General features: G+C 38.1%; 2 protein-coding genes across 5 annotated transcripts in view; both read left to right on the top strand.

Moving 5' to 3' along the window:
• C1H9orf40 (chromosome 1 C9orf40 homolog) lies at positions 2299-9340 on the top strand. The gene is made up of 2 exons (XM_003121960.4): positions 2299-2957; positions 7421-9340. The coding sequence occupies exons 1-2, from the start codon at positions 2529-2531 to the stop codon at positions 7577-7579; spliced, it is 588 nt and encodes a 195-aa protein (XP_003122008.1). The 5' UTR covers positions 2299-2528; the 3' UTR covers positions 7580-9340.
• The window catches only part of TRPM6 (transient receptor potential cation channel subfamily M member 6), a 228413-nt gene continuing 211064 nt past the window's right edge, over positions 9601-26949 (top strand). For 2 of the 4 annotated variants that reach the window (XR_002336394.1, XR_002336392.1), the window contains exons 1-3: positions 9601-9810; positions 12551-12810; positions 15035-15181. The gene's annotated coding sequence lies outside the window, so the exon portion shown is untranslated. Of the gene's footprint in view, positions 9811-11148; positions 11351-12550; positions 12811-12911; positions 12945-15034; positions 15182-26949 lie in introns of those variants that run through there. The other 2 variants (XR_002336397.1, XR_002336399.1) reach the window with 2 other exon arrangements.

Here is a 26949-nt window from a genome sequence, read left to right as displayed (position 1 = left end):
GCTCTGGTGTAGGCTGGCAGCAACAGCTCCGATTAGATCCCCTAGCCTGGGAACCTCCATATGCCTTGGGTGTGGCCCTAAAAAGGAGAAAAGACAAAAAACAAACAAACAAACAAAAAAACATACAAACTCAATGTCGAAATAATAAACAACCCAATTTAAAAATGAGCTGAGGATTTCCCACTGTGTCACAATGGGTTCAGTGGCATCTCTGCAGTGTCAGGATACAGGTTTGATCACTGCTTGGCACAGTGAGTTAAAGAATCCTGAGTTGCTGCAGCTGCAGCACAGGTCACAACTTCACCTTGGATCTGATCCCTAGCCTGGGGACTCCACATGCCACAGAGTGCTTGAAATAATGAGCTAAGGATCTGAATATGTATTTTCCCAAAGAAGACATACAGACAGCCAACAGGAACATGAAAAGATGCTCAACATCACTAAACACCAGGGAAATACAAATCACAACCAAAATAAGATATCCCTTCACATCTGTCAGAATGGCCACTGTCAAACAAACAAACAAAAAAAACAATAACAAAGCGTTGGGAAAGATGTGGAGAAAAGGGAACCCTCATACATTGTCAGAAGGAATGTAACTTAGTGAGGCCGACATGGAAAACAGTAAGGAGGTTCCTCAAAAAGTTAAAAACAGAACTACCATATGATCCAGCAATTACACTCCTGGGTACGTATACCTAAAAAAAATGAAAACACTTTGAAAAGATAAATGCACATCTAGCCCTAAGCTTCCAGGCTTGAAAATGATCCATATATGAAATATTACTCAGCTATGAAAAATAATGAAATCTTGCCATTTGCAACAATATAGATGGACCTATAGGATATTATGCTAAGTGAAATGAGTCAGAGAAAGATACTGTATGATTTTTTACCCTTGGAACCTAAAAAAACAAATGCGCATATATAACAAGAGAACCAGTCATAGAAACCACAACAAACAGGTGGTTACCAGAGGAGAGACAGGGGAATGAAAGGAAAACAGGAATTCCCATCATGGAGCATCACAAATGAATCTGAGCAGGAACCTTGAGGTTGCAGGTTAGATCCCTGGGTTAAGGATCTGGCATTGCCATGAGCTGTGGTGTAGGCCGCAGATGTGGCTCAGATCTGGTGTTGCTGTGGCTCTGGCGTATACAGGGAGCAACAGCTCTGATTAGACCCCTAGCTTGGGAACTTCCATATGCCACGGGTGAGGCCCTAAAAAGACAAAAAAAAAAAAAAAAAAAGGAATGAGAGGAAAAGGAAAGATCAAACGGAAAAGCTAATGTTTACTACCCTACTTACTATATAGTGGTACTTACTTATAAACAAGTGGTTAGCTTATCCTCTCAGAACAGCCTTGAGGTGCAGGGGCGTGGGGTAATTAATATACAGGTAATTCCAACCGGATGGAACACAGTTATCTTTCTTGCAAACTTTTTCTCTAGAAGAACATAGCAGTTTCTCTCTTCAAAGCACTTATAATTTTCCTCCTTACATTTCTTTACTTGTTTACTGTCTTTATCAACTATTAAAATATAAGGCGTAGTAAATACATTGTTGTTATCCTCTCCTCACTTTTCTTCTTGATAACACACAATTTTAAGAGAGTTCTTGGAATCTCACTTATGACCACCATGCAGAGTAAGCAGGGACTCTGTGAGATTCCTACATAATTTAAGAGTCAATTTCGGGTTTTAGTTGGAAAAGAGCTGTGCCCCAGGCTTAGCTCTTAGATGAGCTGCACATCTTTGTAACATCACCAATGAATTTTTAATCAAAAGATCGAGGAATGTAGTGCTTATTCACATTCCACAGCACCCACCGAAAAACACACTCTCGTTGGTTTTTTGTTTTGATTTTGCTCATTGGCTTTAGCCACTTCCCTCAGCCTTGAGTGTACAAACAGTATGTCTCTAATAATCACTTAACGTAGCGCCAGAGCTTCTTAACACTAATTTATTGTGTGTTTTAAGTGTGTTTATTAATTCTGCTTTAACTTCCTGGTGACTTCCCGGTGGCCAGTAACTAGAGGAAAGTAACAGTAATATAAACACTTCAAGCTTGGGATTTGCACACGCACCTCCCAGCCCCTGAGAAAACGTCACACCCTCCCAGGGCGATTAGATTGGGCCTTTAATAAACCCGCCGCAGCCTTCCCGTCTCGCCCCGGGGCGCGCACTTCCGGCCGCGGGGGCGCTCGGGAGCTCGCCCCGCTAGCTTCCACCAACCAGCGGCTCCGCCCGCCGGCGCGACTGCGCGCGCGCACATTTGTGCGCAGGTTCGAATCTTCGCCGCTTCGCAGTTGCTCACCAACGTCCGGCAGCACCTCGGCTGCAGTAAGGGCGGTGCACGAGGGCCGGGCTGGACCGGCCGCGCCCACCCCCTCCGCCCACTGCATCTTCCAGCAGCCGTCTCGCGGAGACTTTGTCCTCGCCCTTCCTCTCGCGCCCCGCCCTCGCCCCCGCAGCTATCGGTGCTCGGCCTCCCGCGCCGGGCGGGCTCCGCCCGAGCCTTCGGGACCCATGGCCAAGCGGCGTGCGGCCGAGCCGCTGACGTTCCACGTGCCTTGGAAGCGGCTCCTGCTGTGCGATTTCCCTGAGGAGCCGCCGCCGCCTCCACCGCCGCCGCTCTGGATCCCGCCGCCGGGGGCCTCGCATCCCAGGCAGCCCTTCCGCGTCCCAGAGCTTCCACGAAAGCGTAAAATAGACGCGGGGGCTATGACGGAACCTTCGGTTTCGCCCAGTAAGCGCCGCGACGGCGGGGACACCGGCGCCCCGGGGCGTGAGGGCCGCGGCCTGGAGACCGGCGAGCCGCCGCTCCTGCAGCCGCTTGTACGGCCCCGCGGGCCGGGGGAGGAGCCCCAGAGCGTCCGGCCCCCGAGCGGCAGTGGCGACGACGGGGCGGGGCGCGCAGAGCCCCAGCGGGGAGAATGGGGGGCAGCACCGCGCCAGGTAGGGGCTGGCGGTGGGCTGGGCGCTCGGGGGGCGGGGGCGTGTGAGGGCTGAAGGGGTCACGCTTTTCCGGGCACTTCGCGTCCCGGGAAGGAATCGATCGGGTCTAGATTTGCCTCCGTCACGACACTCCGAAAGCTGGAAAACAGGGTCCCCGCCGTAGGAACGAACACCCCCCCCCCGCCCCCCGCCAAATACACCAAGTGCCCCAGAGAGTTTTAAGATACTTTAGGGGGAAAAGTGGCCTTGCACCTGTGCTGTGTGAGAGGGAATCTGGTCTTGACAGACTGTTTAGCGCCTGGTGAAGACGTTGACTGTGAACCTAAATAAGTTCAGCTCAACAACAAATGTCGGAGAAAGGTGTATCGCACCTTCTTTCGTTTAACGATGATTTTTTTCCCCCGGAATTCGTGGTAATTTTCTTTCTAAAGAGGGTGACCGTTGTGGTAGCCATCACTTGGACATCCTTTAGGCATGGTACAACTCTTGGTAGAGAAAAAGGGCTTCCGAATGTTGGGAAAAGGTGTTTTAACTCAGTGTTAAATATGATCCTGTGAAAGAGGATCGTTGTTGAAAATTAATTTAGTTCTTAAGGTAAATCCTGTGTATGAGGATCTTTGGAGAGTTTCAGTTCCCTGGGAATGAGCCTGCCCCATCTCTGCACATAAGCTCTGTCTAGATCTGTGCTATTCACTGTGGCAGCCGCTAGCTGGCTGTGCGACGCAACTGAACGCCTGAAATGTGACTAGTCCAAACTGAGACGTGCTCAAAGTGTAAAATACTAGATACTAGATTTTGAAGGTCTCAAAAATGTTTACATTGATGATATTGAAATAATTTCGAGGTCTTGGATTGAATAAAATAGATTTCATTTCACCTGTTTCTTTTACTTAATATGACTTTTAGAAAATTTTAAATTATGTTTGTGGCTGGCATTATGTATTTTGGGGGCAATTTGGTCTAGTCTTAGGAGTTCAAGGTGAGTTTTGGCAGTTCTGGGTTTGATCAGCTTTCAGGATGGAAGAACCAAATTCAGGGCTCGGAATTCAGCAAATTCTCTCAACCACTACATCTTAGCATTCACCCTACATTTTTCCATTGTCTTAGGTATCTTACAGAGAATTTATCAGGTACTTTGCCAATAAAATAATGGGAATCTTTATAGCTGGGAAAGATCTTTTCTTCTGTGTTGTAAAAGATACAGCTATTATGATGAGCATTTATGGATGAAATTATAAATTGTAAATATTTCTACCCCCAGTTTTCTTTGAATTTAGAAAACATGAGCATTAGACTTCTTTCTTCAGACTGCTTTTAGAATTCAAATCAGCTTAAGACAGAATGATAGCACTTATAGTTTGAAAACAGAATAAACAATTTCCAATTAAATCATGTACCAATGTGCAAAACCTGAAGAATAAAAAAGCCAGAATGATAGTCATCTGGACTTATTTGGTATGCACATAATTACTGTGTAAAATGAAAACGTGACTGTTTTTGGTATCCCACCCATACCTAGGCTTGTCTTTCCTACCAGAGTATACTGACTGCAGTATGCCACAAATTGATAAGAAGGAAATAGAAATGTCAGGCCAAGAGAAGCTTTTAGTAAACCGACAGCCATCTGCTTAGAATCTCCTAGAACAAGCCTGTATTTTCCATAACAGTGACCACATCAGGCAGCTCATTGCTTCCTATAGTCAGTACAAGCCCATGGCAGAGAATAACCTTGGTTCTTGGGATTCCTTCTCCAAGAGTAGTTGCCTGTTCGTTTTTCTTTTGGCAAAAGCCCAGGAAACCTCATATTCCTTTCTTTTGATCTGTTCCTTGAGCTGCTTCTCTTGTGCAAACTTAAGTTTTCTTCAGATTTCTCTCTTTCCTACCACCAAAGATGCAAGTTTTTGTTTAGTGTATAGCCCAGGGAAAATAGGATATAGCAAAAATACGGAATGGTTAAGAAGCTTTTTCAGTTCATGCAGCATATATCTCCCTGGTTGGTATTGCGTTAAGAATAGAACTTAAGTCCCTGCCCTTACCTTGGGACTTCATTTAGGAAGAGTTTCCTCACATATGTTTTTTCTGTATTTAGGATGCAATCTAGGCAGAATAGTGGTAAAGTCTTTCTGCCCAAGAACCTCAGAATATTTACTGAGTTGTTTCAGGTGTGTGTGTGTTTTAACTGGAGAACTAAAATAACACTAGGTATTACTTCAGTAAGTATTCAGTTGTCTTTTCACGTTAGTGTCACTTTATGCGGATTCAGTACTCTCTCAGTGCTGACCCTTACTGTTACTATTTTAAATAAAAAGGAAGCAGACATGTTATCTTGTAAGAAGAAAGAAATATTGGTTCATAGGCTTCTTGAGATATAATATCTTAGCAGTGTTGGGCAGTTACAATGCCAAATCATGTTTCACACGAGTTCTTTCCATTTTTTACTGATGATGAAACGGACATAGGTCAATATCAGAGTTAGTGGGTGGTGAAGTTATCATGCAAATGAAGGTATGGTAGCAAAGTTTGTGATTTTAACTACTAGGTTATACTGACTTGATGAAAGGATGTTTTTTGTCCTGTCTTTATAGGTGGATAATTGGGATAATAGATTTTTTTCCAAAAGGCAGAGAAATAGTTCCCTATTTTTACTTCTAGGTACTTATTAAAATGAAATTTTTCTTGGCATCCTTTGAGTTATTACTTTTTTTATCCCAGTGTTAAGAAATTCGAGAGAGACTCTTGTGTCTAAGGCACTGAGTGAACTTCTTGATGAGATTTCCTTATATACCTGTGCTCTCCATCAAAGTAGCTAGCCATGGAATACCCGTTGTGGCTCAGTGAAAATGAATCTGACCAGCAACCATGAGAATGCAGGTTCCATCCCTGGACTTGCTCAGTAGGTTAAGGATCTGGCGTTGCTGTGAGCTGTGTTGTAGGTTACAGATGCTGCTCGGATCTGGCATTGCTGTGGCTGTAGCATAGGCCGACAGCTGCAGCTCCTATTTGACCATGGGAACCTTCATATGGCTCAGGTGCGCTCCTAAAAAGAAGAAAGGGGAAAAAAAAATAGCTAGCCACATGTGGCTAGTGAATATTGAAATATGACTACTCTGAATAGTGCTAGAAATGTAAAATACCTGCCAGATTTTGAAAACTTCTTTTTCTTTTTAGGGCCATGTCTGAGGCATATCAAAGTTCCCAGGCTAGGGGTTGAGTTGGAGCTGTAGCTGCTAGCCCATGCCAAAGCCACAGCAACACAGGATCTGAGCCGTTTCTGTGACCTACACCACAGCTCACAGCAACTCTAGATCCTTAACCCACTAAGTGGGGCCAGGGATTGAACCTGCAACCTCATGGATAGTAGTGAAATTTGTCACCACTGAGCCACAATAGGAACTCTGATTTTGAAAACTTTCAGTATAACAAAAAGAATGTAAAATACCTCATAAATTTTTAAAAATATTGACTGCATATTGAAATGATAATATTTTGACTATACTAGGTCAAGTAAAATTCCAAGGTGAATTTCACATGTTTCTTTTTGCCTTTTTTTTTTTTAAACTGAGCTTACTCGAAGATTTAACATATGTGGGTTCCATTATATATCTGTTGGATAATGGTGCTAAAGTAAAAACACAACTTAGTAGACTAAATATAGATATATATCCATCTGGGAAAGGTGTTAACCTTCAAAATGGTTACCTTGGAAGCCTATATATAATTGCAATGCCATCTCTTTTGCACAAAGTGTTTTTGGGATGCTTTTGAAATTTTGTGGTTTTGAACTTCATTGGAACATCAACTTCATAGTTACTTGAAACAATTTTATAGCCTTTCAGAGTAAGCTGTTCAATTTTTAAGGGGCTGATACTCACTTGGACTTACAAGTTTTGGTATATTGATTTAACAGTTGTGTCTTTCACAAGGTGGATTCTTTAATAAGAGGATCAGTTAAGATTCTATTTACTGTGGTTTATTCTAATACTTTTTAGAAGGTTGTCAAAATATTTTAGCCTATATGTAAAGTCAGTATCTTAAAATACCAAATATCAGGGAGAAGACCAAAAGTAATTTTTAAGACATGTTGATGTATGTTTTAAATAAGCTGTTTTCCTCACTGAAAGGTAAAAAAATTTAAGACCATCTTTAGGCATTATTTTTTGGTTGAAAAATGGAAGAAAATTCTGGGAAGAGAAGCTCTTGGAGGAAATTCTTTTAAATTTAAACCACTAACAAATACTTTCACAAATTCATGAGTATGAAAACGCATAGATTTGACTAAGTCCATGAACTTCTTTTTGATTAGGCAGAATTAAAAATGTATATTTGTTGAAGATGCAGATTTAAAGACTGCAAAATATTACGTGAGTTTGCTTTTTAAAACAGAAGAAAATTTGCTTTATAAAAAAACTTAACTTTCTCTAAATCATTGATATACTTTCATCTCTCTCTTCTTTTCACTAAAGTTCAATGAAGAATTTTGGCAGTATAACACCTTCCAGTACTGGAGGAATCCTTTACCACCTATTGATCTGGCAGACATTGAAGATATAAATGAAGACAGCCTGACAGAAACAACACTTCAGGGCAAGAATGAAGTGGTTGAGATTGACATGGAGTCCTGACAGAGGAGCTGAAAAAATGGGTTTTTCTGAATTTGAGGAGACATGTCTAAGTGAATTTATGTATTCTAAGGGAAAAAGTCATTTTCCATCTTGATAATGATATCATTCCCAAACCTGTAAAATGAAGAAAAGTTGTTTTAAGGATAAATGCCTGCAGTCACTACTGAACCTCTTAATGGGGATTTGTCAAGGATATAGTGCAGTTATAGGGAAAGTATTTTATGTATCCGTTCTTAAAGAAAAATTTATGTTAGGTTCTAGATTTGAAGATCTCAATCTTATAAAAAGGAATTCTGATAGTTTTAGAAATAGATGGGAACCATTCAAATATCCCTATTGTTGCACCAAAAAGTTAGTTTGTGGTACATGAAATGAATATTGTTTTATAATAACTTATTAATAAAATACTTTCTAATACATTTTATTGACTCTTCTTAGTTGAACAGATAGCTTAAACATCTATGCAAACTTAAAATGTGGGGATTCTTTCTGAAAGCTGGTTTTGTTTTAAAAGAGCTTTCTAAATGTATAGTAGTGAGAATTTCAATTTGGGTAGCATGTTTGCATAACTTCCAGTATTTAATGTTTGTTAAATTTGACTTTGGGCAATCAAAAATGGATAAAGAACAATGAGAAATGAGTAGGTGCTTCCTTCCCCCCCTTCCCAGGATAAGAAGGAAGATATTTTTCATATATATATATATATTTTTAATTTTAATTTCTTGGTTTTGAACTGCTTTGAGGGCATGGTATTTATAGTTTTTGTTTTTAAGGGCTGCATATGAGCATGTGGAAGTTCCTAGTGTAGGGGATGAATCAGAGCAGCAGCTGTCGGCCTGTGCCACAGCAATGCCAGATGTAAGCCATGTATGTAGCCTACACTGCAGCTCATGGCAACCCCAGATCCTTATCCCACTGAGTGAGGCCAGGGATAGAACACACATTCTTGTGGATACTAGTCAGGTTCATTACTGCTGAGCCACAATGGAGACTCTACAAATAAATTTGTAGTTTATTACTTTAGACTCATCAACACAGACAATACTTCAAAAGTCTTTGCCTGGTCCCCCTCTTGAGAGATACTCATAAAACTGTTCTTAGGTGGACTTTGGGTGTAGCTTTTTTTTTTAAAAGCATCAATCCTTTTTCTTCCCATTCCTCAAATGTGCATACAAGTTTGAAAACCACTAGACAATGGTAGTTTTTCCTGTTTAAAGGAGATAACTAAATTGAACTGAAGCAATGCCTCCTTAATCAGCTTGGTTTTTATTTTGCTCTGTGATGGTTTTCTTACAGATAAATTATTGTGTTGTTATTACAATTTCATTGTTAAATAAAGTAAGCAATTTGTGTTTGAGTTATGTGACTATCAATAATTACTTTAACTTTTGTACTGAATCCAGAATGTTGGCTTTGTAATTGACTAACTTGTCCTTGCTTGTACACTTTTGTTGTTGATGATATTAGATCTGAAATTTAGGAACAATGATAAATGCCAGTGAAAGAGAGGGGAAAGAAAAAAACACACCAATGTTTTGTGTGTACTGAAGGATTTAAGTATGGGTTGACATTATTACAAATATTCTAGAACAGAAGACAAACTGTATAATATTAGAGTTAAGGCTTTGGCGTCAGATGTGGTTCAAAGTCTATCCTGCCACTTTCTACCTATGTAACATTAAGCAAGTTATTTCTTATCTCTAAGTCCCAGATGCCTCACTTGTAAAATGAGAAACAATAAATAGTATCTACCTCAGACTATGTTTATTGTCAAGCAGTGTACTAAGTACTTTATCTGTATCATTTTGTTTAATTCTCATAATAATCTTATAGGTATAAAAATATTAGAATAAGTGTGCTTCCTATGGTTGCACTTCATTCCACTTTATTTATTTATTTGCTTTTTTAAGGTATCACCCACAGCACATGGAAGTTCCCAGGTTAGGACTTGAAGCTACAGCTGCTGGCCTATAGCCACAGCAATGTGGGATCCGAGCCGCGTCTGTGACCTACACCACAACTCACAGCAGCGCCGGATCCCTGACCCACTGAGCAAGGCTAGGGATTGAACCCGCATCTTCATGGATACTAATCAGATTCTTTTCCTCTGCCCAGGAACTTCTCGTTCCACTTTAAATTGTTTCTAGAAGTTTAAGGATAAGAGTTGGGATTGAAGAAGTAGCAAGCAAAGCAGGCAAGTGGAGGGAAGCTGTTGAAGTACCGTGGAAATGGTAAATATTCCCTTCTATTTGACCTGAGTGTAGGAAGTTTGCCATTTTTGTTGACAATTCCTAGTGCCTGTCATAGTAAGAGTATGCATGAATGAATGAATGGACACTGTTGATAAGGTCATGCCAGCAATTTTAGGCCATTTCCTGAAGAAGTGTATACAAAAAATTTGTGTAGAGATCGAGCAGTAGAACATTGGAAATGTGCTAAATTTATCATATTTATTGTATAATGACATAAGCACTAAGATATGTCCTCCAGATGAACAATAGGAGGTGGTTATTTTCTTTGACACAAAATTTCATAGGACAGCACACTGCAGTGTCTTGAGTGAAGGAGATTCAAAGAGTAGCTTGAACAACTTTTTCAGGCATATGTCAAAAACATTTAAGGAGTTCCCATCATGGCTCAGTGGTTAACGACTAGGAACGATGAGGTTGCGGGTTCAATCCCTGGCCTCGCTCAGTGGGTTAAGGATCCAACGTTGCTGTGAGCTGCGGTATAGGTCACAGACAAGGCTCGGATCTGGTGTTGCTGTGGCTGTGGTGTAGGCTGGCAGCTGTAGCTCCAGTTAGACCCCTAGCCTGGGAACCTCCATATGCTTCAGGGTGAGGCCCTTAAGAAAGCAAAAAAAAAAAAAAAAAGTTCTCTCTCTTTTTTTTTTTTTTGAGTTGTATATCCTTCACCCAGTTTCCCTAATGTAATATCTTACATTATTACAGTATGATTATGAAAATGAGGAAATTAACATCAATACTGTTACACTTTTATGAGGATGTGAAAAGAGTGACCAGATAACTCTTAAGAATATATGTCAAAAAACTTAAAAGTTTCAGATTTCACTTTTGTCTCAGTAACATGCTTTTTAGGGCTCAAGATTCAATCCTGGTTCACATTATATATTTGGTTGTATTTCTTTATTCTCATTTAAACAATTGCTCAGAATTTCTTTGCCTTTCATGACTTTGGTGCTTTTTGAAGAGTACTGGGTATTTCATGGCATGGCACTCAATTTTTTTTCCCCCATAATTAGGCATTTTTGATAAGAACTCTGTAGAAGTGATATAACCTTAGTGCATCATACCAGGAGGCACTGGATGTCAGTTTGTCTCATTATTAGTGATAGTAATAATTATTTAGTGGTTGTCTGGTTTCTCTCTTGTAATGTTACAATCTGGGAATCTGGGAAGTCACTGTCTTTTTTTTTTTCTTCAAGGCCGCACCTGCAGCTTATGGAAGTTCCCAGGCTAGGTAGGGGTTGAATTGGAGCTGCAGCTGCTGGCCTACACCACTGCCACAGCCAACGCCAGATCTGAGACATGTCTGCAACCACTGCTCATGGCAATGCCGGATCCTTAACTCACTAAGAGAGGCCAAGAATTGAACTGAAGTCTTCATGGATACTAGTTGGATTCGTTACTACTGAGCTGCAACAGGAACTCCTGGGAAGATACTTTGAAACTGTATGAATTTCTCATCTGCTCACAAGTGTTAGACTTTATTGATTCCTGCCTGAAATACTTCTCTGATATATGTCAAATGGTAATTTTCTATTTCCATCATCACTAGTATATTTATTAATTGGAATTCTACTATAAAGGAAGTTTTCCTTTCACCCTCATTTTTTATTGAATTATTTATCTTTTTTTTTTTTTTTTCTTTTTTGTCTTTTGAGGGCCATACCTGTGGCAAATGGAGGTTCCTAGGCTAGGGGTCCAATTGGAGCTGTAGCCACTGGCCTACACCACAGCCACAACAACTTGGGATCCAAGCCACGTCTGCGATCTATACCATAGCTCCTGGCAATGCCGGATCCTTAACCCACTGAGTGAGGCCAGGGATTGAACCTGCAACCTCATGGTTCTGAGTTGGATTAGTTTCCGCTGTGCCATGACGGGAACTCTGAGTTATTTATCTTAATACAAACTGTTGAGTATATATTTTATTCTATTAACTATAATCTATTACTGTCGTTATTTTGTTGCTCAAATTATTCCTGATTTGGCCATTGGGAGTCTCTACAAGTTGGCTTTTGGGCCCTCCCCTTGTAAAATGTGTTTTATTACTTTGTGAATACGGGTTAATATTGGTAGTGCAATTCTGCATTTACAAGGTCCATGGATGGAAGTCAGTGGCAACACTGTTACTCAGTGAACAATTCAAGCCTTGGTATCCTCAAAAAATCGGGACACCAATAACTCGGATAAGCAGAGTTGGGGTGAAATGACATGGTGGCTATGGGGAACACATAATGAACACTAAATACATATCTCTCTTTCCTTATAGTACTTGAAACACATGCATTCACCATCATTTTGATAGTTAACTATTAGTGACCTCTCAATACCTAAAGTTGACTGAAAAAAACACCCTAGGAAGATCACTTTTAAAGAATTTCAGCTCTTGGATTATCTGGAGTACACAGGCCTAAACAATAATAATACAGCACTTCTCATTTATTGATTGCTGTATTTTGGATCCTTATAATATTGATTCTACAAGCAGAGATAGGCCCCAAGATCCCCAGCCCTTGTAACATCCAGTTACTTGATCAAACACTAATTCAGTACTACTGTGAATACTTCTATGGGTATAATTAAGGTCTCCAACCAGTTGACCTTAAGATAGGTAGAGGATCTAGGTGGGCCTGATCTAATCACATGAGTCCTTTAAATATGGGCAGAGAGGTACGAAGTGTGGGAGGCATTCAATATGAGAGTAATTTTCCTTTTGGTTTTGTAGATGGAGGGTACCCTGTGATAAGAATCAGCAACAACTGGAGGTTGAGTCACTCCTGGTGGCCAGCCAGAAAGAAAATGGAACCTCAGTCCTACAACCTCAAGGATCTAAACTCAGCCAACAACCTGAATGAACTTGGAAATGGATTCTTCCTTAGAGCCTTCAGAAAGAACATAGGCTGGCTGGCAGCTTGGTTTCAGCCTAATGATATTCTGATCAGAGAGAACCTTGCATGTCAAGCTGGACTACTGAAATATAGAATTGTGAGCTAATAAATTGATACATATTTTTCTAAGCTGCTTAGTTTGTAGTAATTTATATGCAGCAATAGAAAACTAATACAGACCCCATCACTTTTTAACAGCTCCTCACCTTCTCACACAGATGTTTGGCACAGGTATTTCTCTTGTAATTACTTTTGTCCTGAAATTATTTCTTCGAAAAGCCCTAATTCCTTTATTAGAGAATGGCATTTCAAAATGAAGATCAAGGAGTTCCTGTTGTGGCTCAGCAGGTTAGGAACCTAACATAGTGTCTGTGAGGATGCTGGTTTGATCTCTGGCCTTGCTCAGTGCGATAAGGATCTGGTGTTGCCACAAGCTGCGGCATAGGTGGATATGGCTCAGATCCAGCGTTGCCGCGACTGTGGTATAGGCTGGCAGCTGCAGCTCAATTTGACCCCTAGCCTGGGAACTTCTAAACTTCCATACACTGCATGTGAGGCCTTAAAAAGGAAGAAAAATAGAAATGAAGATTTGATGTTCCCATTGCGACTCATTGGGTTAAGAACCCGACATAGTGTCCATGACAATGCGGTTTCAATCCTTGGCCTCACTCAGTGGATCAGGGATTTGGCATTTCTGGTATAGACTGCGGATGCAGCTCAGATCTGGTATTGCTGTGACTATGGACTAAGCCTGCTACTGCAGCTCCAACACGACCCCTTAGCCTGGGAACTTCCATGTGCTGCAGGTATAGCCTTAAAAAGAAAAAAAAAAAAAAAGAAATGAAGATCTTGGTGCAAGATCTGTTCATTGGTATCATGGGTATCCTTGTTTCTAGGTCCTTTTATTAAACACTAAAATATATGCTTATATATGCAACTATATGTATTTCTATATCTGTATTTTGTGTCTATATCTGTATATACAGATTTTAAGTGGATTTTTAAAATATTTTAAAATACATGAATTCATACTGATACAGCATTGCAGGGTTCATTCTAATTTTCCCTCTTTCCTTATCTGTAACTCCTTTCTCCAAAAGTGAGAAAACTGGGCTTTTTCCCCCATAGTGTATTTATTTGCTTAATCCTCAAATACATATAATAAAGTTTGTAAACTGCTAACCTATACTTCTGTAAAAAGTAGGCTGGCTAATTAGAGTAAAATATCGGTATACACTTATGTTTGCTTTTAGCTTTTGGATATTCAATTGAAATGTTATTTTCCAAGGTTTCTTAGGGTTTTTCCCCCCATCCCTCCCTTCAAAGTGGTCATGTTATTTATTTGTAATACAGTTGTATTCATTTGTTTCTATTCTGTTTTGACTTTCCATTTATGTTCTTTTGATTTTATAAATTTATAAAACATTCACACAGTTTTACAGGTCAACTATTCAAAAATATACAATCAGTGAAGTCATTCCTCCAAAGCTTTCACCCTACTCTCATTCTCCTGTTTTTTTCTGCTTTGTTCCTGCTTACCCCTATAAGTAAACAATCTCATTAGTTTCTGCTTTGTCCCAGTGTTTTTATTTTTGCATTAATGGACAGATAGACGGTAATTTCTTCTTTATATATTTTTAATTCATACAAAATTTATTACAAAATTATGATTCTAGTAAATGGGTAATTTATATGCATTAAGATTCAAAAACTATTTTACTAAGGGAAAAATAGACATGAGCATAAAAAATAAACATTTATAATCAATTGCGATCCTAGATTTTAATGACATTATTTTTCTTTATAAATTGGCAAAAATTTCAGATAGTGCTTTAGTTTTAGTGACACCTTTCTAAAACCCTTTGGCTATATATTTTGGAGCTTTATTATAATTTGAACTAGTAATTCTGTATCTAAAAATTTATCCTGAAGAAATAATTTAAAAACTAGATACACACTTACACATCACAGTGTTATTTGTAATGGTAAAATATTGGAAATAAAATAGCTTTGAAGAGAATGGATGGATAATTGAAATATGCATTATAGAAGATAGTTAAATCATTAATCTATATTAATGATATAGAAAAATGCCTAAAAATAAGTGAGAAAAAGTTAGGACTTTCAGAGCTGATCAAGATGGAGCAAACTTACTGCATTCTCTTTACCACTAATTACAACTAAACACTCTGGCTAAGATATACCTGTAATCTCTGAAAAGTAAGTGAAAGCATTACTGAATTGGAAATGGAAGTCGACTTTGGTAAAGCAACTCATATAGAGTTAAGTTTTCTGGTTTTATTTTTTACTCTTTCTTCCAGCTTTGGACCAAGAGTGAACACCCAGAAGAGCTGCAGTGGCAGCATGGACAGCCCAGATTCTGAGAGAAGTGTCTCTTTTTGCCTACAGTAAGAGGAACGGAGTTACTTTGACCAGAAGAAAGAGCATTCTGGAGATAAGGGAGCTGGGTAAGTGATCCCATAATTCTGTATATCAACTAGCACTAGTCCTGGGCTCATCACTAAGGTACACATGCATGGCGCAGATCTAAAGCTTTATAGCATAGCCTTTGATAGATAAATCACAGTACAATACCCTGCCTAATTTCTTCACTGATGTCTGAGTGATGCATGCATGGAACAGGCCCAAAGTAGCAGAGCCAAGGCTTTGAAAACTGAACTGATCTTAGAACCATGCTCTTAGAAGAAGAGATAGAATTTATGGTCTTTTCAGTTTATGTCAAAGAATGTCCTGCCTGTGTTCTCTTCTAGAAGGTTTATGGTTTCAGGCCTTACATTTAGCTCTTTAATCCATTTTGAGTTTATTTTTGTATGTGATATGAGGAAATGTTCCAATCGTATTCTTTGACTTGTAGCTTTCCATTTTCCCAAGCACCACTTACTGAAGAGACTGTCTTTTAGATTAATTGACCATAAGTGTGTGGGTTTATTTCTGGACTCTCTAGCCTGTTCTGCAGCTTTACGTTTTTTGTTGGTACCATACTGTTTTGATTACTGTACCTTGTAGTTTAGTCTGAAGTTTGGGAGCATGATACCTCCATATTTATTTTTTTTTCCCTCAGGATTATTTTGGCTATTTGGGGTCTTTTGTGGTTCCATTTAAATTTTTGGATTATTCTAGTTCTGTGAAAAATGTCACAGGCATTTTGATAGGATTGCCTTAAATCTGTAGATAGCTTTGGGTATAATGGGCATTTTAACAATATTAATTCTTCTAATCTATGAACACAGTATGCCCCTTTATTTCTCTGTATCATCTTCTGTTTTCCCCCTAAATGTCTTACAGTTTTCAGAGTATAAGTCTTTCACCTCCTTGTTTAAGTTTATTTTTAGGTATTTTATTCTTTTTGATATAATTTTAAATGGATTTTTTTTTTGCTTTCTTTTGGATAGTTCATTTGATAGTTCATAGTTATTAATTATAGAAAATCAATACCTTTCTCTATATTAAATTTATATCCTGAAATTTTGCTTAATTCATTTATTAGTTATAATAGTTTTGGGGTAGAGACTTCAACATTTTCTATAGCATGCTCATGAGCAGAGTCCAGACTTCCACAGCCTTTCTATTTGTCTCAGTGGCCCTTGAACTAGCTAAGGGGCTTGTCTCTTCCACATAGAACCCCAGAATTGGAACCCCCAATTTGTGGCTTGAACTACTTATTCTTCAGGGAGGGTATGCACCCATTTAACTTTCCTTTTCCTCTGAGTCCCCTCCCAGGGGCACAGGTACCAACCCAATCACTTTTCTTCCCTTGCTACTTGATTATATATGTCTTTCTTATAGTTTTAGACCTACAGGAGCTTCTCTGCTAGTTTTCAGTGAGAATTGTTTTACATATAGATAAATATTTGATGTGTTCATGGGGGGTGACTTCCACATCCTCTTACTCTACTATCTTGATCCCTTCTTCCAAATTTTCAGTGATTTTAAAGCAGCTCTTGAAACTATGCTTCAGAGTTCCTGTTGTGTTTCAGAGATTAATGAACCAGAATAGCATCCATGAGGACATGGGTTTGATCCCTGGCCTCGCTCAGTGGGTTAAGGATCTGGCATTGCTGTGAGCTGTAGTGTAGTTTAGATCTGGCATTGCTGTGGCTCTGGTGTAGGCTTATGGCTACAGCTCCAATTGGACCCCTAGCCTGGGAACTTCCATATGCTGTGGGTTTGGCCCTAAAAAAAGGCCAAAAAAAAAAAATTAAAACTATGCTTCAAAAAGACAATGAACTTGATTAAAATATAGAATTTAAATATAGAAATATAAGAAAAGGAACAAACAGAAATTTTAGAAGAGAAAAATAAAATAGCTGAAACAAAAGTTTCAGTGTGTTATGTAGCAGAATGGAGATGACAGAGAAAAGAATCTTCAAGAATGCACTTGAAGATAGATAAATATTTTCCAGTCTGAAAAACAAGGAGAAGAAGATTAAAAAAAAAAATAAGGAGCCTCTGTGACCTGTGTGTATTAAAAACACATAATATATTTTTGTCATGGCAGCCCCAGATGTTATGAAGAACTTTATTCCAGAAGTTTGACAAGTTTGATGAAGCAGACCAGTTTCCTCAAAGGCATAATCTACCAAGGCTCAATCCAGAGGAAGTAGATATCAATTAAAGAAATTAAATTTCCAGTTATTTTTTTAAAACTCCAGACTTCCATGGTTTCACTGGAGAATCTGCCAGACAATTAAGGAAGAAGTAATATAATCTCTTTCAGAACTATAAAAGAGGAGAGGACACTTTGCAGTTCATTTTATGAGGCCAGCATTACCCTGATACCAAATCCAGACAAATAATTACAAAAAAAAGTCTGCAGATTAATACCCCTCATGAACTTAAACATAAAAATCCTCTAGGAAATATTCACAAATAAATCTAACACTATATGAAAAAGATAATATACAAAAAGACAAAAATGAGTATCCCTCTTATTAGAATAAATTGAATAGCTATAAATGTTCTTTTGTCCTTATTATTGCTAATTCTGTTTTTTCTCTTTCTATTTTGTTTTGGGTTTTGTTTTTCAGTCTATGGTAGAGTGATGTTGTAGTCATTATTGCTCCTGATTATTTTATTTGAGTATTTATAAAGATTACTGAGTCTTTTGAACACCTGGAATTTTTAAAATAATGTTGCTGTCTATATAAATAGCTCATTATTTTTAATCAACTCTTTAAAATATATTGGCTTGACCTTTAGATGAAAAGTGGTAGTTATCAGAATTACAAAGGGCATTATTACATAATTCTGTAATGCTTATTAAAATTTGAAGACAATATTTTTATTTTTTTAATATGATAGGTTTTCTAACTTCAGCTCGTAAAACTGCAGGTGCAAAAGTGTGGGTATATTCAATAATGTCTAATAGAATTCCAGCTCTAAGCTTTACAAGCATCGTTTGTTCACTATGTTTTATTGTTAAACAAGCAGCTGTAAAGTCTTACAGGCAAAGATGTTAACCCAGTATATGACTCTATCTGTGCATAGCTAAATCTATCCATTAATTTAAGATATATATATTCTTTTTCTGAGTATGTAAGTACTATATGCCCATTTTGAAGTTCATGAAGGCATGGAGATATAGAATAAATTAAAATCCTTTTTCCACATTGAGTAATAAAAAATAAAATAAAATCCTTTTTCCAGAGACAATCATAGTTTTAGCTTGTTTTTTCTTTTCTATGGTTATGTGGATTTATTTGAATTTATCATTTTTTATTTAATCAAAGAAATACAGGGACATAGCTGAATATATATTTTATTTTTTTTCAAATTGACACCGTTTTTTAGTTCACTCTTGTGTTGTTTTTACATGCTCTTTTGTGATCTTTCCATGTGCTTGAAATTCCCAAATACTTTTTAACTTCTTTTTTTTTTTTTGACTGCCCTGTGGGATATGGAGTTCCAGGGCCAGTGATCAGATATGAGCCATAGGTGTGACTTATGCCACAGCTGCGGCAACATGGGATCCTTTAATCCACTGTGCTGGGCCAGGGATGGAACCTGCATCCTTGTGCTGTAGAGACACCACTGATCCTGTTGCACCACAGTGGGAACTCCCAAATTTTAAAAAACTTAATGGCTTTGACTTTATTAAAAGAAGTATACTCACAAGAATTTAAGCAATACAGATAAAAGCAAAGAATAATTACAAAAGGCCACTGTCCTTGTAATATTTGCCAGCACTGAGTATCATATATAGCACCCCTTGATGGATAGAGGGAAAGATAGATGGAAATACATTGATGGTTAGAGAAAAGATAGATAGAAGTAGTTTTATTAAATGCCATCATGAAAGGCATTACATACAATTCTACTTGAAGTTAATAGAAGAAATCAAAGTAAAACAGACGAAATTGCTAAACATCGATAAATGCTTCTTCACCATTAAATATTTCAGCAAATAAAAATGATCAAATGTTAATACAAAATAGATAATTAATAAGGACCTGCTGTATACCACAAGGGAATCTGCATTGTTTTGGCAGTCTTACAAATATAATAAAAAATAAAAACAGTGAATTATTGAATCAATTTCTGGAAAAATTAAGAACAGCATAGAGGAATTCCCAAAGCAGCTCGGCAGTAATGAACCTGACTGGTGTCCATGAGGACATGGGTTTGATACCTGGTCCAGCTCAGTGGGTTAAGGATCCAGTGTTACTGTGAACTGCGGTGTAGGTCACAGACAAGGCTCGGATTTAGTGTGCAGGCTGACACCTACAGCTCCGATTTGACCCCTAGCCTGGGAACTTTCTTTTTTTTTTTCAATTTAATTTTTCCCCTGTCCTGTTTATTCAGCTTTAATATTTTAATGATTTTTACTTTTTCCATTATCTGTTTACAGTGTTCTGCCAATTTCTACTGTACAGAAAAGTGACCCAGTGACATATATATATATATATATTATATACATTCTTTTTTCTCACATTATCATGCTCCATCATAAGTGACTAGATATAGTTCCCTGTGCTATTCATCAGGATCTCTTTGCTTATCCACTCTAAATACAATTGTTTGCGGCCATTAACCCCAGATTCCTAGTCCATCCTGTTCCCTCCCTCTCCCCTTAGCAACCAAAAGTCTGTTCTCCAAGTCCATGAGTTTTGTCACTGTGGAAAGTTTCATTTTGGCTGTATATTAGATTCCAGATATGTGATATCCTATGGTTTTTGTCTTTCTCTTTCTGACTTACTTCACTTAGTATGAGACTCTTTAGTTCCATCCATGCTGCTGCAAATGGCATTATTTCTTTTTTATGGCTCTGTAGTATTCCATTGTGTATATATATTACATCTTCTTAATCCATTCATCTGTCAATGGACATTTAGGTTGTTTCCATATCTTGGCTATTGTGAAGAGTGAACTTATGGATGTATATGTCTTTTTCAATGAAAGTTTTGTCTGGATATATGCTGGTCCTGTGGTAGTTCTATATTTAGCTTTCTGAGGAACTGCCATATTGTTGTCCATAGTGGTTGTACCAATTGACATCCCCACCAACAATGTAGGAGGGTTCTCTTTTCTCTACACCCTCTCCAGCATTTGTTATTTGTAGACTTGCTTATGATGGCCATTATGACAGGTGTGAGGTGATACCTGATAGTAGTTTTGATTTGCATTTTTCTAATAATTAGTGATGCTGAACATCTTTTCATGTGCCTGTATATTTTCTTTGCAGAAATGTCTATTCAGATCTTTTCCCACTTTTCCATTGGGTTGTTGGGTTTTTTACTGTTGAGTTGTATAAGTTATTTGTATATTTTAGAGATTAAGCTCTTGTCAGTTGCATCCTTTGCAACTATTTTCTCCCATTCCATAGGTTGCCTTTTTTTTTTTTTTTGGTTTCCTTTGCTGTGCAAAGTCTTGTCAATTTGATTAGGTCCCATTGGTTTATTTTTGCTTTTATTTCTGTTGCCTTTGGAGACTGATCTAAGAAAACATTTCTACGGTCGATGTCAGAGAATGTTTTGCCTATGTTCTCTTCTAGGAGTTTGATAAGGTCTTGTCTTATGTTTAAGCCTTTAAACCATATTGAGTTTATTTTTGTGCATGATGTGAGGGCGTGTTCCAGTTTCATTGATTTACATGCGGCTATCCGGTTTTCCCAGCACCACTTGCTGAGAAGACTGTCTTATTCCCATTTTATATTCTTGCTTCCAGTGTTGAAGATTAATTAACCATAGGTGTCTGGGTTTATTCTGTTCCATTGGTCTATATGTCTGTTTTGGTACCCGTACCACACTGTCTTGATGACTGTGGCTTTGTAATATTGCCTGAAGTCTGGGAGAATTATGCCTCCAGCTTGGTTTTTGTTCCTCAGAATTGCTTTGGAAATTCTGGGTCTTTTTTGATTCCATATAGGTTTTTGGATTGTTTGTTGTCCTTTTGTGAAAAATGTCATGGGTTATTTGACAGGGATTGCATTGAATCTGTAGATTGTTTTGCGTAGTATGGCCATTTTTACGGTATTAATTCCTCCAATCTAGAAGCATGGAATATCTTTCCATTTCTTTGAATCCTCTTTAATTTCCCTGATTGATGTTTTCTAGTTCTCAGCATGTAAGTCTTCCACCTCCTTGGTCACAGATTTATTCCTAGGTATTTAATTTCTCGGGGTATGAATTTAAAAGGTATTGTATTTTTATACCCATTTTCTAATATTTCATTGTTAGTATACAGAAATGCAAACAATTTCTGAACGTTAATCTTGTATCCTGCTACTTTGCCAAATTCATTGATTAGTTTGAGTAGTTTTTGTGTGGAGTCCTTTGGATTTTCTATATATAGTATCATGTCATCTGCATATAGTGACAGTTTTATCTCTAGTCTTCCAATGTGGATACCTTTTATTTCTTTTGTTTGTCTGATTTCTATGGCTAGGACTTCCACTACTATGTTGGAAAAAAGTGGTGAGAGTGGGCATCCTTGTCATGTTCCAGATTTTAGTGGGAATGCTTTCACCTTTTCTCCACTGAGTATTATATTTGCTAAGGGTTTGTCATAAATGGCTTTTATTATGTTATGTTCCCTCTATACCCACTTCACTAAGAGGTTTTTTTTTTGTTATCATGAATGGATGTTGGACTTTGTCAAATGCTTTATTTGTATCTATTGAGATACTCATGTGATTTTTGACTTTTCTTTTTTAATGTGGTGTATGACATTGATTGATTTGCATATGTTGAACCATCCTTGTGAACTTGGGATGACTCCCACTTCGTTGTGGTGTATGATCTTTTAAAAAATTTTTTAATAATGATTTTTATTTTTTCCATTATACCTGGTTTATAGTGTTCTGTTAATTTTCTACTGTACAGCAAGGGGAACCAGTCACACATACATGTATACATTCTTTTTTCTCACATTATCATGCTCTATCATAACTGACTAAATATAGTTCCCAGCACTACACAGCAGGATCTCATTGCTTATCCATTCCAAAGGCAACAGTTTGCATCTATGCATGATCTTTTTTATATGTTGTTGGCTTCAGTTGGCTAAAATTTTGTTGAGAATATTTACATCTATATTCATCAAAGATATTGACCTATAATTTTCTTTTTTTGGTAGTACCTTTGTCTGATTTTGGTATTAGGGTGATGGTGGCTTCATAGAATGTCTTTGGAAGTGTTCCTTATTCTTCAACCTTTTGGTAAAGTTTAAGAAGGATGGGAATAAGTTCTTCTTTGTATGTTTGGTAGAATTTGCCTGTGAAGCCATTGGTCCTGGACTTTTGCTTGTAGGGAGTGTTCTTATTATATACTCAATTTCATTTCTAGTGATGCATCTCTTCAGTTGATCTATTTCTTCTTGATTCAGTTTTGATGGGCTGTAAGTCTCCAGAAAGTTGTCCATTTCTTCTAGGTTGTCAAATTTGTTGGCATACAGTTGTTCATAGTATTCTATTATTGTGTTTTGTATTTCTGCAGTATCTGTTGAGATTTCTTCCTTTTCATTTCTTATTTTGTTTATTTGGGTTTTTTTCTCTCTTCTTGGTGAGTCTGGCCAGAGGTTTGTCAATTTTGTTTACCTTTTCAAAGAACCAGCTTTTGGTTTTATTGATGTTTTTCTGTTGTTTTTTGGATTTCTATTTTATTGATTTCTTCTATGATCTTTATGATTTCCTTCATAAAGTTGCAACTGCAGCAATGCTAGGATCCTTTAACCCACTGTACAGGGCCAGGGTTTGAACATGCACCTCCACAGTAACCTGCGCCACTGCAGTCAAATTCTTAACCCATTGCATCACAGCAGGAACTTCCAAGACATCTAATTCTAAGCAGCCTATGATTCTGTTAGGTAGGATAAGATAGTGTCTTGGACCTGGGTGATTCAAAACAGACTATTTATCAATTATCAAAAACGGGATGCCTGCGATCCCGTTAAATTTAGGTTTTGTTCTTCTTTTTCCAATTCATTTAGGTGATGCGTTAAGTTGTCGATTTGAAATTTTTCTTAGTCTTTTTTTTTTTTTTTTTTTTTTTTCTTTTTGTCCTTTTAGGGCTGCACCCAGGCATATGGAGGTTCCCAGGCTAGGGGTCGAATTGGAGCTGTAGCTTCCGGCCTACACCACAGCCACAGCAATGGGGGATCCAAGCCATGTCTGCAACCTCCACCACAGCTCACGGCAATGCCAGATCCTTAACCTACTGAGCGAAGCCAGGGATCAAACTCGCAACCTCATGGTTCCTACTTGGATTCGTTAACCACTGAGCCACAACAGGAACTCCCTGTAGGTTCTTTCTTTTTTATCCAGTCTTTTGATTGGAGTATTTAGTCCATTGATATTTAAGGTAATTATTGATAAAGATGTATTTATTGCCATATTAAACCTTGTTTTGCAGAAGATTCTATGTTTCTCCTTTGTTTCTTTTTTTTTTTTTTTTTTTTTTTTGGTTGGATGATTTCCATTTATTTTATGCTTGTGTACTTTTGTTTTTAGTTTTTGTGAATGTCATGTATGGTTTTGTTTTGTGGTTGCCCTGTTTATTAAGTATGATAACCCCTTCCTATATCTGTTTGCTTTAGCCTGATAGTCATATAGGCTCAAATATATTATATAAAAAAGAAGAGTCTAGATTTTTTTTTTTTTTGTCTTTTTGCCTTTTCTAGGGCTGCTTCCCACAGCATATGGAGGTTCCCAGACTAGGGGTCTAATTGGAGCTGTAGCCACTGGCCTACACCAGAGGCACAGCACTGCAGGATCTGAGCTGTGTGTGTGACCCACACCACAGCTCATGGAAACACCAGATCCTTAACCCACTGAGCAAGGCCAGGGATCGAACCCTCAACCTCATGGCTCCTAGTCGGATTCATTAACCATTGTGGCACGATGGGAACTCCAGAGTCTAGATATTCTTACTTTTCTTCCCCACATTCCATGATTTCGAAGTCCTTTTTTTAACATCTTCATGTTTGTCCTTTTGCTGTTCCATGTGTTTATCATTTCTTTTGCTGTAGGTTTTCCCCCCCAACTTTTTAGATCTGTACGTTGGATTATTTAAGTGATTGCTTTCCAATTGTGATTTTCTCCATCCTGTTTTTTCTTACTTTTTTTTTCTCATTATATATTTTTTTATTTTTAAAATTTTTTATTCTCAAATGAATTTATCACATCTGTAGTTGTATAATGATCATAACAATCCAGTTTCACAGGATTTCCATCCCACAGCCCAGGCACATCCCCCCACCCCCCAAACTGTCTCCTCCGGAGACCATAAGGTTTTCAATGTCTGTGAGTCAGCATCTGTTCTGCAAAGAAGTTCAGTCTGTCCTTTTTTCAGATTCCATATGTCAGTGAAAGCATTTGATGTTGGTGTCTCATTGTATGGCTGACTTCACTTAGCATGATAGTTTCTAGGTCCACCCATGTTGCTAAAAATGCTGGTATTTCGTTCTTTTTAATGGCTGAGTAATGTTCCATTGTGTATATGTACCACATCTTCTGGATCCACTCCTCTGTCGATGGACATTTAGGTTGTTTCCATGTCTTGGTTATTGTAAATAGTGCTGCAATGAACATTGGAGTACATGTATCTTTGCGAGTCGTTGTTTTCTCTGGATAGATGCCCAGGAGTGGGATTGATGGATCAAATGGTAATTCTATTTTAGTTTTCTGAGGAATCTCCATACTGTTTTCCAGAGTGGTTGCACCAATTTACAATCCCACCAACAGTGTACTAGGGTTCCTTTTTCTCCACACCCTCTCTAGCACTTACTGTTTGTAGACTTTGTGATGATGGCCATTCTAGCTGATGTAAGGTGGTACCTCATCGTGGTTTTGATTTGCATTTCTCTAATAATGAGTGACGCTGAACATCTTTTCATGTGTTTCTCGGCCAATTCTTTGGAGAATTGTCTGTTTAGATCTTCTGCCAATTTTTGGATGGGGTTGTTTGTTTTTTTGGTATGTAGCTGCAGAAGTTGTTTATAAATTTTGGAGATTAATCCCTTGTCAGTTGATTCACTTGCAAAGATTTTCTCCCATTCTGTAGGTTGTCTTTTTGTGTTGTTTAGGGTTTCCTTTTCTGTGCAGAAACTTTGAAGTTTGAGGAGGTCCCATTTGTTTATTTTTCTTTTTAATGTTGATACTATGATAGGTGGATCTGAGAAGATGTTGCTGTCGTTTATGTCAGAGAGTGTTTGGCCTATGTTTTCCTCTAGGAGTTTGATAGTGTATGGTCTTATATCTACATCTTTAATCCATTTGGAATTTATTTTTGTGTATGGTGTTAGGGAGTGTTCTCATTTCATTCTTTTCCATGTGGCTGTCCAGTTTTCCCAGCACCACTTATTGAACAAGCTGTCCTTTCTCCATTATATATCCTTGCCTCCTTTGTCATAGATTAGTTGGCTGTAGGTGCATGGGTTGAATTCTAGGCTTTCTCTCCAGTGTGACTGATATATATTTCTGTCTTTGTGCCAGTACCATGCGGTTTTGATGACTGTTGCTTTGTAGTATAGTCTGAGGTCAGGGAGCCTGATTCCTCCAGCTCCATTTTTCGTTTTCAGGATGTCTTTGGCTATTCTGGGTCTTTTGTACTTCCAAACAAACTTTAAAATATTTTGTTCGAGTTCCGTGAAATATGTCCTTGGTAATTTGATAGGGATTGCATTGAATCAATATATTGCCTTAGGTAGTATAGTCATTTTGATAATATTGACTCTTCCAATCCACGAGCATGGTATATCTTTCCATCTGTTTATGTCATCTTTGATTTCTTTCATCAGTGGCTTATAGTTTTCAGAGTACAGGTCTTTTGTCCCTTTAGGTAGGTTTATTCCTAGGTATTTTATTCTTTCGTATGTGATAGTAAATGGGATTGCTTCCCTAATTTCTTTTTCTGCTCTTTCATTGTTAGTATGTAGAAATGCCGTCGATTTCTGTGTATTGATTTTATAGACTGGGACTTTGCCAAATTCGTGGATGAGCTCTAACAGTTTTCTGGTAGAGTCTTTAGGATTCTCTAGGTATAGTATCATGTCATCTGCAAATAGTGATAGTTTTAATTCTTCCTTTCCAGTTTGGATTCCTTTTATTTCTTTTACTTCTCTGATTGCTGTGGCTAGGACTTCCAGACCTATGTTGAAGAGTAGTGGTGAGAGTGGACATCGTTGTCATGTTCCTGATCTCAGCAGGGATTCTTTCTGCTTTTCACCATTGAGAATGATGTTTGCTGTGGTTTGTCATATATGGCCTTTATCATGTTGAGGTAGTTTCCTGTTATGCCCACTTTCTGAAGGGTTTTTAGCAGAAATGGGTGTTGGATTTTGTCAAAGGCTTTTTCTGTGTCTATTGAGAGGATCATATGGTTTTTATTCTTCAGTTGGTTAATGTGGTGTATCACACTGATGGATTTGCAGATATTGAAGAACCCTTGCATCCCTGGGATAAATCCTGCTTGATCATGATGTACAATCCTTTTAATGTATTGTTGGATGTGGTTTGCTAGTATTTTGTTGAGGATTTTTGCATCGATGTTCATCAGTGAAAGTGGCCTGTAGTTTTCTTTTTTTGTGACATCTTTGTCTGGTTTTTGCACCAGGGTGATGGTGGCCTCATAGAATGAGTTTGGGAGTATCCCTTCTTCTGCAATTTTTTGGACTAGTTTCAGAAGGAGAGGTGTTAGCTCTTCTCTAAATGTTTGATAGAATTTGCCTGTGAAGCCACCTGGTCCTGGACTTTAGTTTTTTGGAAGTCTTTTCATCACAG

This window comes from Sus scrofa, chromosome 1 (assembly GCF_000003025.6).
Source record: "Sus scrofa isolate TJ Tabasco breed Duroc chromosome 1, Sscrofa11.1, whole genome shotgun sequence".
In the NCBI taxonomy this organism is placed as follows: domain Eukaryota; kingdom Metazoa; phylum Chordata; class Mammalia; order Artiodactyla; family Suidae; genus Sus; species Sus scrofa.
This window is presented reverse-complemented; position numbering and strand designations above follow the sequence as displayed.

Excerpts from the sequence above, each read along its gene's own strand:
- C1H9orf40 (XM_003121960.4), top strand. The coding sequence starts at position 2,529 with ATGGCCAAGCGGCGTGCGGCCGAGCCGCTGACGTTCCACGTGCCTTGG. Across the intron at positions 2,958-7,420 it reads GGGGGGCAGCACCGCGCCAG|TTCAATGAAGAATTTTGGCA; the intron begins GTAGGGGCTGGC and ends TTTTCACTAAAG.